This window comes from Salvia splendens, chromosome 4 (assembly GCF_004379255.2).
Source record: "Salvia splendens isolate huo1 chromosome 4, SspV2, whole genome shotgun sequence".
Lineage (NCBI taxonomy): Eukaryota > Viridiplantae > Streptophyta > Magnoliopsida > Lamiales > Lamiaceae > Salvia > Salvia splendens.
Genome location: NC_056035.1, coordinates 22,957,439 through 22,976,879, shown reverse-complemented (window position 1 = coordinate 22,976,879; position 19,441 = coordinate 22,957,439). Strand labels below are relative to the sequence as shown.

The following is a 19,441-nucleotide window of genomic DNA, read 5'->3' as shown; positions in this document are numbered from 1 at the left end:
TAAAGATTAAAGAGATATTATTTGATATATCCGTCAACACATTACTTATAAAAAAAAACAAACAAGAATTTCTCCTCAAATATGCAATTAAGTTACACATTAAATAGTCCCTCAAAATAGCCCGGATACATCAACTCCAAAAATCATATTCGATATCACTCCAAATCCAAGCTGTTTTACTAGACCAAACATTGACTTCCCCAGTCGACTCCCATTATTATTATTACTATTACTTGCCCCCACCTGCAAATTTTGCGGCCCAAAATTTGCAGGTGGATACATGTATTGACCACCGTGGTACATATTGAACCTGGGGTCATAACTTGGGTACCCGTAAAACGGAGCAAACCCAGGTGGGGCATGGAAGGGAATCCCTATGTTATGATCGAACATGGGGATTCCCCCTTGACCAATACTACGGTCATACTGTTGGTACCCAACCACAGGTTCCAACACGCACTCCAAGTGAATGTCAACCCTACAAGCACGGCACCCATATCGCCACCCACCGCACAGGCGCCTGCAGACGGCACATAGGCCCTCTGCAGGCGAGGACCGGAGGATCAAAGGATGGATGGCGTGGAGGGCGTGGTTGAGCTTCTCCGGCAGTTGCGTGCAGAGTGGGTGCACGTCGAACTCGCACTCTTTGCACCGGTAGAAGAGCCCGTCTACTGTTTCGCGACAGAGATCGCAGACGCGGTCGACTAGGCGGGCTGTCTTGGCGGATGCCGGCTTCCGTAGGACGAGGGTGAGGGGGTGGGGGTGCATGAAGGAGGAGAGGGAGCGGGGACACGTGGCACAGTAGTCGTGGAGGTCGAAATCGCAGGCGTTGCAGCAGAATCGCTTCCCGCTCCCGAGAGTCTTGCAGCCATCACAAGAGAATTCTTGATTGTTGTCAGCTGCAGTTAGAGGGTGTGGGTGAGTGAAGTGGTTTATAGAGTTTATGGGTAATGGGGCCATTCTAATTCATCCTTCCTTGTTGATTCAGAATGTGAATATCTTTCTAGGACAAAATTAGCAAGGCCTGCATTGATTTTGATGTTTATTTTGTGAATAAAGAAAGACTTTGGATTAGATTAATGTGAGCTGGAATTTCAGGATGGATGAATCTTGATCAATCTACCCGTCGTGATGAGTACATAATTAGGTTGTAAAATTTGATGAATTGATGTTACTAATTTACTAATCTTCGGTTTGGTCATTCAGATGTGGCATATCAAGAAATATCGAAGATTCTACTAATAATTTTGTTATAATATGAGATATGAAATACAGTAATAATGTCAATTTACTAAACAAATGGTGTTGTGTGCCTGTGGAAACGGTCAAATTACATAACGGAGGAGACAATGTATTTTCCTTTATTTAATGAAGCACTTGGTATATTCTATTGTGATATCAACCACTTGAAGTTGGGGGCTGACAACTAACTATTCGAGTTGGAACATGAGGTCTTATTTTGTTTAAGGAAGGGTAGGTGGTATTTGAATTTTAAAATTTGATATGGGTTGCATTGAGAATGGTCCAAATGTAGGAGTAGTTCGATTCTACATTATATAAGTATTAATTAAACTTGACTAAATTTTGATCATATATCAGTATTGATATTAAGCATGGTTAAATGTTGAATCTCATAGAAAAAACTTTCGAAAATTTACAAAATTAAATATATTTTCAAAAGCATGATATATGTAATAATTAGATTTCTAGTCATGTTATTAGCGGTCATGATATATCTTACTCTCTTCGTTCATGAATATTGTCCACATTTGACTGGCACGCATTTTATGAAATGTGAATAAAATAGGATGAGGACAGTTCCTATTATAATTATTGAAATTAGCGTCCCCCTGGTTAGGGCGATAATTGTTGTTGTAATCCCGATTGGGACCGCCTTCTTATTGAACGTAGTTGATGTCTTCTACGAGAGCGGGAGGAGTGTCGGGTTTGGTGACCGCAATGACGGAGGTCGGTGGAGCCGGATCCTCTCTTCTGGATGTGTCCATTTGGTCAACCCGAACTCTAAGCTCGGCCAATTCCGTAGCAAAGGAACTCTCCTCAGCCTCCTCTATGGCCGCTACTCTCTGCGAGTTATGCCTCTCTTTCGACCACCCTCTACTGTTCGTGGAGAACTCCTCTATCGCTGCCATGGCCTCTGGTTCACTCTTCCTCAAGAATCCCCCATTGGCTCCTGAATACAACATAGCATTGATTTTTTCATTGAAACCATTAAATAGGATCCCTACCTGATGGTCCACGATGAAACCGTGGTTGGGGCACTTGCGGAGTAGGCTTTTGAAACGCGAAACCACCTCGTAGAGGGGCTCGTCGGGGCCTTGCATGAACTGGAAGATCTCACTATTCAGCTTCAATATCGTGCCTGGCGGGTAGTACTTGTTGAGGAAGGCCGCTACTATATCTTTCCACGTGGAGACTTGCTATGTGGGTAGACACTCAAACCACTCTTTAGCAGAATCAAATAAGGAAAAAGGAAAGGGTCTTACCCTAATGGCATCGCCATCGATACCATTCAACTTGAGCATGTTAGCAATCTCTACGAACTTCGAGAGGTGATGGTTGGCATCTTCTGTGGCCCTGCCTATAAAAGGAGACTGCTCAACCCTTTGAATAAGGGTCATTCGCAGCTCAAAATTGTTAGCATCAATGCGAGGGCCTTTGGGGAAGGTGATCATATTCCCGTAATTGAACATGTGCATCACGGGCACTATCTCATTGTACTTCTTTTCTTGCGCCTCGCGGGCAGCCTTTTCCGCATTTCTCTCCTCCATCAACAGCTTGACCATGGCTTGAAGCCTCTCTAGTTCTGTTTTGTCTGCCATTGATCCTTGTTCACTTCTTATTCTCCTACGGGTTCTCTCAAGTTCGGGATCGAGCGGCTCTAAGATGTTCTTCCCAGAATGCGTTCGCATACACAACCTGAAAGAACAAAATTAAAAACAAATTAAACAAAAAAAAATAGAAAGCAATTAAAATAAAAAAGTGGTAAAATTGTCCGTTTGAAGATATCAATCCGAAAGTGAATTGCTATCCCCGGCAACGGCGCTAAAAACTTGATGCACTTTTTATTAGCACTATAAATACCTGCAAGTATACAGAGTAAACACAAATTGTCTATCCTTTACTAAAACTCAATTACTATTTGGAAAGCCGAAAGATTGGATGATTTTTTAAAACAAATAACATTGAAAACAAAGAAACTACTAATTGCGAATAAATCACAGAGATAAAAGTATAGAGATAAGGGGAATTCCAGGGATGTGCTTTCACAATTATGGTTATACAAATTTCAACTACAACACCCTAGCACTGTTCTTACTTTGATAGAACGAGTCACCTAGTTTATGCTGATGTGATGCAAACGTTGATTACAAACATTAGGGTTGTCAATCCTAAATACATAACTCCTAGAATGATATGGATCCATGTAGATCATGATCCATTAACCCAAGGAAAACCCAATTGTAGATGTTTGATCAATATTTTTGGTGAAATAGATTTTTAAATTATCAAAATAAACAAAGGCAAATCATAGACCCAAAAAGAATTCATGAATCTAAGATGAAACAAGAAGGATTAACATTGAATAGTGTCAAAATTGAAATATAAAGTCATTGATGAAGTAAGCTAAGGCACTTACAACATAACTAACATGCATTCATGGCTAGATCTTCAAGGCAACCACAATTCTCAAAGCATACCTCTACTTGATCCATACTTCACTATGAATTGATGAACCAAGCAACCTAAATCTAGGAATTAGATGAAAACCTTCTTCAAGAGGAACAAATCTCTCAAGTATATGATTTCAGCAAAAACTCTGAAATAAAATGGGAAAAATGGGTATTTATAGTTTAGGTCCAAATCCCAAGAAAAAGGCACACAAAAACTATTATGCGTCACTCTACTTGGCCGGGTGGATATTAGGGTGCTAAATTGTCATGGCCGCCCTTACTAAGGATAGTAAAGACGGGGAAATCACGACTAGGGGAGGGACTAAGAAGCGGGGAAGAAAAGGGGGAACAATAAAAGACGACATTTAACACAAAGTTCGACTAAACTTCAAGAGAAAATATTTTAATGTAGTGCATGGTTAAGCAGCGGATTAATGTCTCAATGCAATTAATGTCATAACATAGTATGGAAAAAAACGGAAGACTTTTAGAAAGAAAGCAATTTCAAACAAGGCAGTGGAAACCAAGTATCTAGAGAGAGACATAGGATGACGCCCATGTATGAAGACACGACGCATCCGGGAAATCTTAAGGCTCGACTCAACATACGCCGCAACATCATCGCTCAACCTGCACACAGGGAAAACATATGCAGGGCTGAGTACTTAATATACTCAATGGGCTCATGCCGAATACATTTGATAAAAGTTATGTCATCCATACCATAGTGAACTCGAGTTTTACATTTAGAAGAGAAATATCATCGAGTATCACAAAAACAGTTTCATAGTCTGGCCAGACAAAACAATCTCCCCACTTTCTCAACAATCAATCATTCACATCCTCATACCATAGTGCGACGAAAGTGTGGCCTCACTATTCGCCCACGAGACCGGCCGACTAGCAAGGACGGCTGACGATCCCACCAGTGTACACAGCCTGATAGGGTTTGTGGCCCTACTCAGACCCGAATTCGTTTAACACAGCCCTATAGCCTAACGTAGAAAGCTCAAACAAACTAGGCATCAGGCAACAATCTCAACATCAAAATAATCATGGCATGACATAACACTTTGATAAGGCTCATTTCATGCATCGGTTTAAGGGTAAAATGTACTCTACTTTATCGGTTTATCGCGCAAAGCAAGTGTTAAATGTGCAGGAATGCCGCTTTACCAAGGCAACAAGGCCAAAGTGATCAAGCGAGTACAATAGGGGAAAAAGGCCAGATTTCGGGGAAAGTTGATCAAGGGGAGTAATCAAGCAGTTAAGGAGGGGACCACTGGATGTCAGAAGAAGGACACGCGAGGCTATGAGCTGGATGCTGCGCAGCATTCTGTTATCAAGGACAACGTTCAAGAAGGAGACACGTGCTGAAATATGAGACGGAAGGACGGAGCTGAGTCATGATTATGTTGCTGAAAAGCGTCGTCATTCTAGAAGAAGAGCACGTAGCAATCAATGAGTCGCTCACTCTCAGCATGAGCGAATATTCCCTGCCAATATCGTTATCCAGGTGGAGGTCGTGCCGGGCCTATAAATAGAGGATGTGCCACCACATGAAAGGAAAATCCGATCCTTTACTTTTCGTCTTAGTTTAGCTTAGTTCTCTAGCTTAGTTCAGTTCTCTAGAATAGCTTAGCTTAGCTTAGATAAAGTAATGCTTAGTTAGAAAGGGCGATCGAAGGAGCGCTGCAGAATACTTGATATCTGTCGGCGTTTTCTTAAGTTTCCCGCCGAGAATCTCCTCGGTTTTACTTGCTTTCGCAGTTTCCAGAGTGTTAGCTTAGTTTAAATTTCACGCTGTACTGTTCTAGTTTAATCGAAGTTGTTTTCGTTTTCATCCTCGCATTTACTGCTTTAGTTTCAGTTTCGTTACGATGCACTTGACCAGTAGTTAAATTTACGTTGTTCAAGTTAGCCAGTTTAATTTTGCCTAGAGTAAAATCAGTAGTTAAAAACTCCCAAGTTAAAGCGTGGCAGCAGCCAACCCCCTGTTCACTACTCACACACTCGATACACTAGCTTCTCTGTGGGATCGACCCCGAATTTGCCGCTTTACTATTAAAGTAGTGCAAAATTGGGAGTTATAAATTACTTTGGTAGGAATCGAGTGAGAGCGAGATTGCATTGATCAAGTGGCAACGACATTTGCTAACTGATCCAACCGGTTCGGTTATATTTCATATAACTTGATCCATTCACGCAACCTCCCATTCGAGGCCTTCCAAAATGGTGCCATTACCGGGGAAGCATGGTGTTATTTTATGTTTGTGCGTAGTGGGTAGGTGTATATAATTTTATTTCTTTCTTTTCTCATTTGTTTTTCCTGCTGTTGATGAGAAGGTACCACCGCGGCGGCCACTGAAATCACCCTCTTATATACAGAGGCGCTAACGCTCATTGGAGAGTACAGGAAGCCGGCGTTGTCACCACTCGTTACAGAGCAGCATTAGAAGCAGCAGCAGCTGCTAAACAGAACACACAACCACGACCACCAGAACGAACAGAAGCAGAGATGGACCTCGTCGACAATGATTCTGGAATCGGTTCTCTGCACGCTCATGATGAGAAGGAGCCCACACATGCCATTGCTGCTACTCCTGGGATGCGGACCATTGCGATCAAGTCAGGAGCGATGGCCGCTTTATCCCACTTTTACGGCCTTTCAAAGGAATATCCTTACGCCTTTCTGGATCTACATCTGAGGATTATAGGCTGAAGGCCATCCCTTTCGTTTTGAAGGGCGAAGTTGGAGTATGGCTGTCAAGGCTGCTAGAAGGATCCATCAGGACATGGGCCGAGTTCCGCATGATATTTCTCGATCGTTTCTTTCCAGCATTGAAAACGAGTGCCCTGAAAAGGGAGATTACGGAAGCCAGACAGTAGTACGATGAGCCCCTCGGCCAGTACTGGGACAGATTCCAAGGGCTGCTTCAAGCATGCCCTAACCACAAGCTGGGGGAGCGAGAGATCTACTCGATCTTTTATGGCGGACTCACAGTAGACAGCAAGAACGACCTCAACCTCGCAGCTCAAGGGGATTTCTCGAAAACCCCATTTAGCCAAGCCAAAAATATACTGGAGAGGCTGATCGAGGCTAAGCGGTCATATGAGACATCTCGAGGGCAGTATAGAGGGGGGACAGTGCACGTAGCAGAGGCGAGCAATGATGAATAATTGGAGGCTCGATTTGAGCAAATGGAGAAAAAGCTGCTTGAGGCAGTGGAGAAAGCCAGACCGCCTCCACCACCTGCACCGAAGGAGACACAGTATGTGCCGCAACCGTCTCTGCCAGAAGAGCATCACTATTACTATTGCGAGTTCCCCCCTGAAGTAGAACCGCAGGCCCAAGTGAATGCCATTGGCCACTGGAACGCAAATGGCAACTGGATCCAGGGGAAGCAGAGAGATGCTCCATGGAGGGACCACCTAAACTTTAGGTGGACTCATCAGAATCAAAGCCGACCACCCTTGACACAGCAGATACAACCCTCTGACGGGCAGCCCAACTGGCCTGCTCAAATCCAGGATAGGCAAAACAATGGAGGGAGCAGAATGCAGGGAGGTCAGGTAGGGTGGTCAAGTGGACCTCAAGGGAACTGGTTAAGTGGAGGACAGTCTAATCGGTCAAGCCGACAACAGGAAGGAGAATGGGGGTACCAACACCAAGTCCCTCAGTTTAGCAACCAGGGAAGACAACCAATAATCAAATGGTGAGTTATGTCCCGCAGTACCAAAGAGGAAACCAGCAAACCCAAGGGAACCCACAGTACTTCCAAGGAAACCAACTGCACCAGTTCCCTCAGAACTAACCAGAGCAGTATGGACCTTCCAGCTACTATCAACAAGGCCATGGGAGAGGTTGTTTTAGTCAGAGATATAGCAAACAGCAAAATGAAGGTCCAGGAGATATGATGGTCCCACATCAGCCCCTTTATGCAATGCGAGTAATACAAGAGGCCCAGAGGGAACATAGGGATGCACTAGATATGCTTACAAAGCAGCTATCTTAGGTCGCCATGTCACTGGGCGAGCTGAGAGGAAATGAAGGAAGAATTCCGGCTATAGTGCAGCCACCACCTGAGCGAGAGAATGTCAATGCAGTATCTCTAAAATAGGAAGGAGTTTATCAAAGCCCATCTGCGAGTTCTCCAGCACCCACAGACGGACCCAATCATGAAGAAGGTATTGAGTCCAGTACCCTTGAACAAGTCACTGAGAAATGAATGATGGTCGAAGCAGAAAATGTAGCCGTGGTAATCCAACCTAGTGATCTTCCATCCAAGAAGACTGACCCAGTGTTATTCACACTCCCAATTTCCATCAGAGATGTCCAAATAAAGCACGCAATGTGCTATCTAGGGGCTTCCATCAATATTATGTCGTATTCTATATACGAGAAGCTGGAAGATGCTAAGCTTATGAAAACCAATATGGTGATACAGCTAGCAGACGGGTCTTGCATTTACCCCGAGGGAGTTCTGGAAGATGAAATCATCAAGGTGAACAAATTCATGTTCCCAGCCGACTTCTTCATGATAAAGACGACAGAACCAGGAGCGGAAGAGTCTGTTGGCGTCCTTTTGGGAAGGCCATTCCTATCCACAACCAGCACAGTCATCGACGTCTGCCATGGGACGATGAAGCTGGGTTTTAATGGACAACAACTTACATTCAAAATTGATAAGGCGGTGAGAAAGCCACAGAACAGTGAGAGCATTCAATCGGTCGATACTATCAGACCTTCGGAGCAAAAGTGTCTAGAAAAGGAACTCTTCGAAAAACCGCCCTCTGATTCCACTGAAAATGAACAGCTTAAGAGGAAAGCAGTTGAGTGGTTCAATTCGACGATAACTGGGGAAATGGATGATCAAGCCATCGAAAGGGCAATTGAAGTGCAGATACAAATACTGTGTGTGCTTTTATGCTAGGTCAAGCTTCTCAAACCAGAGAATCCGCTAGATCACAAGGTCTAGGAACTCGGAGGATCTCAGAAGTCTCAGTCATTGGACACACAAATTCTGCATTCAAAACCCCAACCCGCTATACTATGAATTAGTACAGGGAAGCAGAGATCGATCCCACGAAGATGGACATGTACGAAAGCATTTAGAAGACTCTGGAAAGGTGAATGGCTGCTGCCACCCAAACTTGGGTTGAGGTGGAACTATTACTAGACTCAGGAATTAAATCTAACACTAGACCTAGGAAACTGTAAACATCATGCAGGCTTGGAACATATTTGTAACTACGAGATATCTAACTAACTTCCTCGACTGAATAAACGACTACCTAATATAGCTAGACAGAAAGCGAGTAAACAGTGGGGACCATTTTCCAGAAACAGACAGAAAGCGAGTAAACAGTGGGGACCTAATATAGCTAGACAGAAAGCAAGTACGGATGAAAAGCTGCAGATAACACACTACGAATTTAACTAACAACGATATGCATTCCTTACCTGATTCAAACGTGAACTTTAAAAAAAACAGAGCAGATTTCCAGATTCAAACATAATGTAAAAGTTCGGACGTCGGAAACTTGCGATTAGCCGGAAGTTAAATAGATCTACATATACTAGACGGAAGGAAATAAAAATACGGAAATGAGGCATTAAACTACGACTACTCTGTTGAGATCCACACGTCGGATGCTCAATCCACTCCGGATCTAAACAATCCGAACCCAACTACAACCAAAATCAACTCCATAAACTCTAATTCAGCAAATCTATTCCGATCAACAACAATCGTCAACGATTCTACTCCAATTCAACAAGCAAATGCGAAAAGCACCCAATCGAGTAAATGACGACGAACTCAGACATAAACATCATTCATACTCAAAATAAACATCGCCTTATCAGAAAACAGAAATTGCATAAAACCTGGTTAATTCGACAGAAAAACAGAGCCGAGCTTCGAACAGCGAAGCTCGGTGAAATTCACAGCAACGGAAATGAAATAAAAGCGGTAAATTGTATCTTCGCCCTACGCAAGGACGGTATTACCCAACAACTAACAGAAAGTGAAACCCGAAATCCCCTACAACTCCCCGGACATCCCCCTAGTGTGTAGAAGTAAGTGAGCTAAAAGAGCCAAAAACCCCAGCGTCTCCCCCCCCCCTAAAAAAAGGTTTTTCTTTCTGACTGCATGCTCTTGCTCTTATATAGGCGCGAAGGATCTTCTAGAAGCCTTCGCAGAAATCTTAGTTCTACCCTTCAGCTTCGCTGCTTCCTCCGTCTAGTCATTTTTCTCCATATTTCTCACTTTTATCGCCGATTCCCTTTGCAATGCAATCGTCCTACTTTCTTCCTGGACCTGGTGAAACTTTCTACACATCTGGCTTAAACAAATGTGTTAGACCCCGTAAATGCATAATTTCAACCCCTTAATCAATGCATGAATTTAGCCATATCAGCAATTATGGAATTCTGTAAACCGCCACAACCAGCTGAGTCAGAAGAAATCACTCAACCGGAAGGTGTCGAAAAACCACCTGACCAAGCCGCCCCGTTGAAAGGAATGCTGAAGGAAAATCCCTCGCCTACAAGGCAACTATTGTCTCTACCTACATCGCCAGTTACCCTCAAAAGCCTGCCCAACCAGATGTACCAAGAACCAGTCAAATCAAATCTACAAGGACAAGGGTGGTCAAGAGGAAAACAACAGACTTGATAGAGATTGACCCAGATCCGTCCATGCATTCTGCCATGATAGAAGGAGTGACATCCCGCCTTGATCGACAAAGCATACTTGACCCCGCCTCGAGGAAGGAAGAGCTCGTGGTGGGGCAGAAAGATCTGCTCTTCCTGTATCAACCCAAACTGATATCCAGGAGGCGGAGTTCAAAATGGGCAGACCCTCGTACCATCATGGCAGTACACACACAGGAGGTAGACACACGCCAGGGATAACCCCCCCAATTTGTTCTCTTTTATGGTAAAGGGTAATCAGGTTGAGCCCTACAGAGACAAGACCGAAGCGGGAATGGTGGAAGAAATTCCACTGATCCTGCCCAATCTCAACCAGTGACCAGGTAGAAGGAATGATCGGGTACTCATGGGTAGTCTGTTTGATCAATCAACAAATTCTTAATCTATTAAACTGATCAAGTGACATCCCAGGGGAACTCGGTCAAATCCTTGGTAGATAGTGTAAATAATTTTTCTTGTGTTAGTTTTTAATTCTTAGAAATTAAAAGTCAGAAGTAAGGATGAACGCTGATCAAGTGGGACTATTTGAGTTTTCATCTGGAATTAATCGTCCATATGATCAGTGCAATTCGAATTTAATTAGTGGTACAGTGCTTTCGTTGATCAGGGCAGGTGATGAAAGGACGTGTACAGTGACTGAAAGGGTGTCAGGAAGCGACAACTGCCGCATTGGATAGAACGTCCTGGAGATAAAGAGGAAGCGTATCGGAGTAGCTAAGACAGCTGGCACTTTGAAAGGACGCGCATGTACGTGAAAAGTCGCAAAGATCTGAACAGCCGCAGGGATCTCAACAGTAGAGAATCCTAACAGCCGCAATATCAGTATAAAAGGCAGATTTCAGATCCGGATATCACATGTTACCAAATCGCCTACAGTACATTCTCTTTACTCTCCCATCCCGATCTAAGTTCAAAAAACCTTGCCCGACACCATCATTCTCTTCACCAAAGCCTATCACCTTTACCAGTCAAAATGTTACTGGAACAACTCCCAACTTCATCCTCCTCTTCCAGTTCTGGCGACAACAGTGGTGACCGGAGGGCCTCACCCCAGGCCCAAGTTTAAAACCCTAGCCCATCCTTTCTACCTCTAAGCGCCGCTCCGCCTCCCGAGGTGGACGAAGAAGCCATCAGGCGCCTAGATAGAATCCTTCGGAGTATGCCATCCGATATGGATATTCCGACCGTTTACGCCACCATTAAAGCCCGACTGGGGATTTCCCTGTCAAGGGACCGAGCCAGAACTTCCACACCCCAAAACCCTCCTTCTTCTTCCCAAACACCGACCCCCCGTCACAACCCTACGCCTACACCCATGTTTCCACTAGTACAATACAGTGGGGACGACTCTGAGGAAGAAGGGGCACAACCAGTCGCCCCTCCCGCTACCAAAATAGAAGTCGTGCCGACACAACCAGATGCAGAGGGCACGACTGCTCCCAACGCTCCGACACCACCAAGTGGCGGAGGCTCCAGCTCCCCTACTCTCCTAGGGCCGACACAATCGATCGAGGTTGTGAACATTGACGATGACTCTACGGAGGACTTTCTGCGTCCCCCCAGCGAAATACTACAACATAGGGGGGCAGAATGGACCTTCATTCCTCGGGCAGAGGATGAATTGGTCTCGGAGACGGAGGAGGAGCCGCTGCACCGCCGGACGCGCAAAAGGGAAATCCACACGCTGATGGAGGAGTTGGAGACCAGGGTGGCCAGCATGCAGAGGGTGGAGGAGGAACAGGTGGAGAGGCCCTGTACAGTGCGGAGGCTGTTGGATGAGCCAGGGGAACCAGAAAACCAAGGAGCAGTTGAAGACAGCCATCAGAAGGCTGAAAAGAAGAGGAAAGGGAAGGGGACTGTGTTGTCTTCTCCGAAGAGGATGCGCCCCGCAACCCGGGGCATTGTGATTTCTGATACATACCTACATGCCGCTCCACAAGAAGGAGATGAGGGCAACGATACAGAGGGGAGGGAGCTCCGATGGGCCCGAACCTCTCGCAGGCAACAAGGAAGGCCTGCACCACCCCCCCCCCGCCGCCGCCGACTATTCCAAACAAACTGTGGTATTGACCACGGACCTTGAAGGGTAAGAGGTGTGTGAGTAGTCTCGTCTTATGAGTTATGCGCTTGCAAAATGCGATCTAAGCAATTGCTAGGTCGAGACACCACGCTTCTCCGAATTAACTGAATCACAGGGTCCAGTAACTCGAGGGATCGAATGGCGCTCCGGTCGTTGGGCACTCATGACTCTCCTTCAACAATTAAATTTCCTCAACCCGAATACTATGAATTAGTTTAGGGAAGTGGAGTCGATCCCACAGAGATGGATTCGTAGGCTAGTATTGAGAGAATTTGGACAAAATGGCTGCTGCCACGCAAAAGGGGTTGAGATTTTAATTACTACTAGACCTAGGCACAAAACGTAAATATTAGACCGAAGAACAAAGGACTCTTAAACCAAGTAACAGGCAGAAAAAGTTAAACAATTCCTAGACCGAGTACATAACTACCGATAACCACTAGACAAAGGAAATAAATAGTAGGGACCATGAAATCCAAGCCTGACAACGTACGGTAAAGCTGCAGCTAACAATCTTCATGCACTTTTCTAACTAATTCAAATTCGCAAATGGAGAAAACAGAGGAAATGCCCAGATTCAAACATAATAAACAGATTTGGTCGACGGAAACTTACAATAACTCGAAGATACGACAGATCTACGTAAACTAGGCGAAATGAAATGTAAATACGTAAACTAGGCATGGAAATCAAGTACTCCTTCTCAGATTACGTCGGACGCTTAATCCACTCCGGATCCAAGCCATCCGAACCCAACAAACAGCAAAACCAACGCCATAACTCCGATTTTCACAGATCTACTCCAATCTCAATCAATCATGAACAATCTGCAAACAAATCACAAACTCCAGCAAAACCCAACCTCCGATTCATCCAAAAAGCAGAACCATTCTTCAGATCCAAACACCAAGTATCGGCAACAAATCAGAACCAACTGCAAAAATAACCAACTCCGACAATCCTAACTCGAAATCAATCGAACTCAACCAGCAAACCAGTAATGAACACAATAGACATAAGCGAAAGTAAAATCTGGAATAAAACCGAAAATATTGGTTGTCAAAAGAAAACCGAGCTTCGAACAGCGAAGCTCGGCGGAATCAGTGTAAATAGCAACGGAAATGTAAATTGTTTCTTCGCCCTTGAACTAGGACGGTGTTACAACCCTCGAACCATTGTCGGAAAGCTAAACGTGAACCACCAGCCAAGTGTTAACTGGAATCTCTCGCGAATTCGGAGTCAAGTGTGTGGAAAAGTGAATCGAGCAAGGAGCTGTTAGTGAGGCCTCCAGCCGAGAAGGTCCCTCCAGCCTGCATGCTTCTCCCTTTTATAGATGCGGACATAGCCTTCTAGAGTTTTTCGTAGAAATCCCTATTCTACCCTTCAACTCCGAGGCTTCCTCCGTCTAGCAATTTTCTTCCAATTGTTCACCCTTTCGCCAGTTTCCTAGGACCATGCAAGCGTCCTCTTCTTTTCCTGGATCTGGCGAAAAACTTCACATACCTGACTTAATTCAATGCGTTAGACCCAGCAATTTCATGAAATGAACCCCTAGACCGATGCATGAAATTAGCCTTATCAAACTGCTCACACTTAAACCATGCTTGTCCTCAAGTATGAAAGACAAGAAAATAGGAATAAGGCGAATTTCAATGCATGGTTACCAAGTAAAACCCTAAAAATGAAAACAAACTCCTAGACCTAAGCAACTACGGACTAAGAAAAGAAAAGAACACAAAGAACAGAAACACAACAAAACAAACAAGCATGAACTAGTTTCGAATTTTTAAGCTACTATCCCCACAAGCTCAAGTTCAATCTGATCGATTACAGTCTTCAAATCTTCCCCCTTCCTTCGTCTGCCTAAACGGTCTGTCAGTTAGTCAAGATAGCCTATTGATTTCCCATCTGTTAAGTTCGCTTGATCACTCATTCCTCACCAGGGATGTTAGGATCAAAACGCTCCAAAGTTAGAGTTATACCACTGATGCGTCGGGTTATGAGAGTTTTCTCCCTATTCTTCCTCCTTTCCTATGAATTTCCCTGGGCCAGGCTACGATTTTTTTTTTCTGCCCTTGAGGATTATATTTTTTTCTCTCTTTTTTTTTCTCTTCCTCATTTTCCTGTATTATAACCCCTTTCCCCTGGACTTCGTCCAGCTTATACCTCCGAATTTTTAGTTTATTTCTCCCCTGGACTTCGTCCAGCTTATACCTCCATAACCCATTTTTTCTCCTTTATACTCTACTCCCTAAGCATCAAGTGATAGCCCATTTTTTTTTCATGTTAGCTCTAAAAGTGTTTAGGCTTATAACTCACTTTATAGTAGGGCTGTACAGCTAGGTTATCTAAGGCATTTTCCATCGTCCTAACTTCATTCAGATCGCATTCGGCTTATTAAGGAAGAAAGTGTCAAAGTTGATCTGCTTTCTCTCTTCAATCACTCTTTCTAAGGGGATCTCGCCTTATTATCTAGCTAGCTCATGCGAAGCATACATCCTAAGACACAAAAACGATACTTACTCCCCCCCCCCCTCCCGCTTCACTCAAGCTTGTCCCCAAGCCATCGTAGTGAAGGGGGGAAAAGGGAAGTACTAACAGCAGACTGATAAAGCAAACAACAACAAACACAAATACAGAGCAAAACTTCTCACACTTAGACCGAGCATCGGGCTAAGTGGGAGAAGGCGCAACAAACAACCAAGGCATGCAAAAAAAACAAAACACCCCCTTCTCACACTTAGACCAAAAGTTGGGCTAAGTGTAAGAAAGGCAACACATATGTACAATTACAGAGCATGCTTGGCATATAAGAACACAAACAAAACGGAAAATAAAATAAAATAATAAAAAAAAAGAAAAATAAGGGTTACTTGGCTCCGTGGAGGTTCAATTCGGGGTCTGGCCCCCGCGAGGGCCAGACTTTGGTGGCGCTGTCTAGTGGGTCACCTTAGCTTTCTTTCTGGCCGGCAACTCCGGCTTCTCATGTCGTTCTTCTGTCGGGCGGGGTACGGTTGTCTTCAATATCACGGGCCGAGAGGGAGATGGAGTAGTCTGGGGTCTTGGGGCATGCGGTGGCTTCTGCGCAGTCAGACTTTCTTGACCTGGCGTTGTAGAATCGCCGCTAGGCTTCGGAAGTTCCTTCGGTGTCTCTGGGAACCTTGCTCTAAGCCACTTTGTCATCGCCATCATCAACTCAACTCCTTCCGTCATCTTCCCAGTACATCTGGTCGATGTCGCCACAAGATCAGAAATGCGCCCCTTGAGGGCCACCATTTCCTCCCTAACCTTCCGAACTTCCGTCCTTATTTCTTCCAGTTCCGTTCGTACTCCAGCGATATCTTTCCTGACACTCTCAGTACTATTCTTACTTTTTCCCCGCAGGGACACAATCTCCTCCCGAACCATCTTCATTTCTGACCTCATCCAACCAACCTCCTTTCGCACTTCCTCTACCTCTATCCTGGCTCCTGCTTCTACGGCAGCAATATCCTTCACTTCCACCACATCGGGGTCCTGTTTCACCTGAGCCTCTGACTGCCCAACCTCGTAAAAGCATACTTCCCTTCCGCGTGCGATCAGTAACCCTTTATTGAAAAAATAATCCATGTTAAAAACCTCAGGGGGTGAACATGTCTTTACCTCTCGGCATGCCTTATGGACCTTCATGATTACATTCCTCTGCAGATAGGCTCCGAGCAGGTGGCACGTGTATAGGTGCCGGGAAGGATTTGCAGTCACTTGATGGCCGGCTTGGGCTATCCAATAGCCCAAGTGAACTCTTACCCCCGTAGCCATGCACCATGTGAAGTATAGATCGGCGGTAGTCAGAGCGTTGTTGGCGGTTCCCATTAAATTGTAACTAATAAAAGTCTGGGCAAATCGCAAGACCCTATTTTCGATATGGTGTGCCTTCGAAAAGCTTGTTTTAAACTGACCCACCCTCGGGTGAGTCAAGAACTCCCAGGCGCTTTGCGCTTTGAATCCCGGCGTCATTTTCGGTGGACCAATCATCCTCTCGTTCCACAGGCCCTCATCGTCCTCCGTTCGCGTCTGCAAACCCATCCGCAAGGTCCATTCCCGGATGCTCATCGTATGTTTCTCACTAAAAAGTCTGAAATTAATGGATTCGGCATCCAAATCGGTAGTGGACTTAAATCGGAAGGTGGAAAAGAATTCTCGGGTCAGGTCAATCGGGACCTCGGTAGTACTGTGCTTGAGCAACCAATCGAAGCCTATTGCGTCGATATAAGTCCGGAATTCGTCGTTGCAAGCAATCGTTTTGAGCTCCGATGAGCTATACATCTTTCCTGACTTAGCGACCTTCCCCTCAGTACTCTTCTCCTTATAAATGGCCGTGCGCTTTGGGTCGTCAAACGTCCTCATTTTATCTAGCAAGCTGTTTGTTATCCACACTTCGGTTGGCTCAAAGTTGAATTCCTCTTCCTGTTCTTCTTCCGAGTCGCTGGACTCAGAAGGGCTCTCGGTTTCTGCGGCATATGGTACCTTAGCTGCCGGCGGAAGTGTGGATTCAGTAGAGTTCCCTCTCGCCTTCTTGGTCGAGGAAGGAGCAATTTGTTTCCCCTTCCTTTTTTTCTCAGCCGCTTGGCGACGCTTCTCCTCATCACTCTCCCCCCTGCCAGGTCTGGGAGAGTTCTCCTGTTCAGATGCTGCGGTCTCTGGACCCAGCGATTCTTCCTCCGTCGGCTCCGTTGTTTCATCAATCTCATCAATGAGGCTCCGGCGAGCCCGCCTCCTAGCATCTCTGGGGTTGACCGGCGAGTCGGTTTCCTCTGGGATCTCGGTCAGATCCACAATCAACTTCACCCCGGCGTCAGCGGGTTCCTGGCTAATTTCAGAATCGAGGGCTTCTCCCTCCTTGGACAACAATGGGGTTGCCCCCGAGATGTACACAGGGGTCTCTACCCCCTCAATTCTTTCCTCGACGTGGGCCTCAGTACCCACCGGTTTCTCAGGGGTATCCCCCTCCACATTTTGTTCAGAAATTAGGGCCTCGTCACCCCCATCTTCAACAACTATAGGGGTCTCCCCCCCACAGATTTTTCCAAAACAGGGGTTTCCCCCTCAGAAATACTAACATCAGCAACAAAATCTTTGACTTCCCCAGATGGTTCCAGAACATCTCTCTCAACATATTCCTCACTAGCAAGTACGGGCTTCACCCCCTCAGAAACACTAACCGAAACAGGGGTTTCCCCCTCAGTTGCAGAGTCTACCCTTGGTTCGCACATAGCCAACAATTCCAACCCTGTGACCAAATCTGAGTCGTCTTCACGATTCCCTGCGGTGGTTGGTTCTGGGCTAGTGGTCGTAGATTCTTGAATGTCCTCTGGTTGTGTGGTGGTCTCCGGAACAACTGTCTCCTCTGGTACGGCAGTGGGTTCCTGGGCGATGGCTTCTTGAACGGCTTCAGGTTCGGCGACGGGCTCTGAGACGGCCTCCGGTTGTGGTACACTAGAAAACGGAGCAGCCTGTACGGATTTACCCATTGCGGTTGCAAACATGGCGAATGCCTCCATCGCCTTCTCCGCACCCCCAAATTTCTGGAATAGCTCGGCCATAAACGCCGCCGCCCCAGAGTCGGCGGACCCTGAGGTGCTTCCGGTTCTTTGTTTGTTTTCCATGGATGTTCTGTGGAATTTTTGTAAAGAATTTGTGGCGGAATTTGCAGATTAGGGTTAGAGAGAAAGAAAAAGGGGAGAGGAAATTGGGGATTTTTTACGTTTGTGAATATTGGAGAGAGAATAGGTAATGAAAATAAGAAGGCTAAACCGATTATAGTGTAGGCAGGCGAGAGGACGTTTTTGGCAGGCGGTTGCAGGTGATGACGCTTGCGACCGTACGCCTCCCCATAAAGTTCCTTTTGAAATCCGAACCGGTGCCAACTCCCTCCAAAATTTTACTCCACAACTCCTTGCCCTTGTGAATTCCTTCTGCTAAATCACACTTAAAGATAAACATTAAACTAAAAATTGAAACGCCAGACTCCCCGGATCTAGGGTATGACGGTATCAAAAAAAATTCCTTAAGGAGTCTGGTATTTCGAAAATATTTTTGGAAGATTATTTTTTTCTGATTTGTTTGGGTTTTTCTTGATTTAAAGAAAGCGATTGAATATTTACAATTTATGTTCAAGTGTTCTCAAGATTCCCTAGGTCAGGTCAGGCTAAAACTTCTTGGATGCTGGACCTAGGAAATCTCTAAGAACACTCACTTCCCAGATCTATTAGGCGATATCGTGGAGTGCGCGTAGTGGCATTTCGTCCACTACACACATCTCCGAGCTATCCCTAAATACCTTTACCCTATGACCGTTAACAAGAAAAGGAGTAGAGTTTGAAGAACTTCCCTGGATTTCTACAGCTCCATTTGCACGCAAACTCACAACAGTGTATGGCCCAATCCATTTGGACTTTAACTTACCAGGCGTTATCTTGAGCCGGGATTGGAATAGGAGAACCTTCTACCCGACTTGCAATTCCTTGACCCGGAGGTTCTTGTCATGCCAGAGTCTTGTTTTCTCTTTGTACCACATCGCCGATTCATATGACTCCAGCCTTAGCTCCTCCAACTCCTGCAGCTGCAATTTCCTCTCTTCCTCGCAGGATTCGGGTCTCATGTTTATTTCCTTGACCGCCCAATATGCTCGGTGTTCTACTCCCACGGGCAAGTGACACATTTTGCCGAACACAAGCCTATATGGTGACATCCCAATAGGCGTCTTGTATGCCGTCCGGTAAGCCCATAGTGCGTCTCCAAGCCTCTTACTCCAGTCTTTCCTGGACGGATTAACCGTCTTTTCCAGTATCGCCTTTATTTCTCTGTTGGATATTTCCGCCTGGCCGTTGGATTGAGGATGATAAGGTGTAGACAGTCTGTGATGGACGCCATATTTTCTCATCAGAGCTTCAATAGTCCGGTTGCGGAAGT

General features: G+C 45.3%; 2 protein-coding genes across 2 annotated transcripts; one reads left to right on the top strand and one right to left on the bottom strand.

Moving 5' to 3' along the window:
- Positions 1-52: 52 nt before the first annotated feature.
- Positions 53-1,022, bottom strand: LOC121800424. Its single transcript, XM_042199996.1, has one exon. It carries the CDS (start codon positions 958-960, stop codon positions 112-114), a length of 849 nt encoding a protein of 282 aa, XP_042055930.1. The 5' UTR covers positions 961-1,022; the 3' UTR covers positions 53-111.
- Positions 1,023-11,581: 10,559 nt separating this feature from the next.
- Positions 11,582-12,493, top strand: LOC121800844. The gene has a single exon (XM_042200339.1). The coding sequence runs from the start codon at positions 11,582-11,584 to the stop codon at positions 12,491-12,493; it is 912 nt and encodes a 303-aa protein (XP_042056273.1).
- Positions 12,494-19,441: the final 6,948 nt, after the last annotated feature.

What these genes read in the sequence shown, in the direction of transcription:
- LOC121800424 (XM_042199996.1), bottom strand. Translation starts at nt 960, where the DNA reads ATGGCCCCATTACCCATAAACTCTATAAACCACTTCACTCACCCACAC.
- LOC121800844 (XM_042200339.1), top strand. Translation starts at nt 11,582, where the DNA reads ATGGATATTCCGACCGTTTACGCCACCATTAAAGCCCGACTGGGGATT.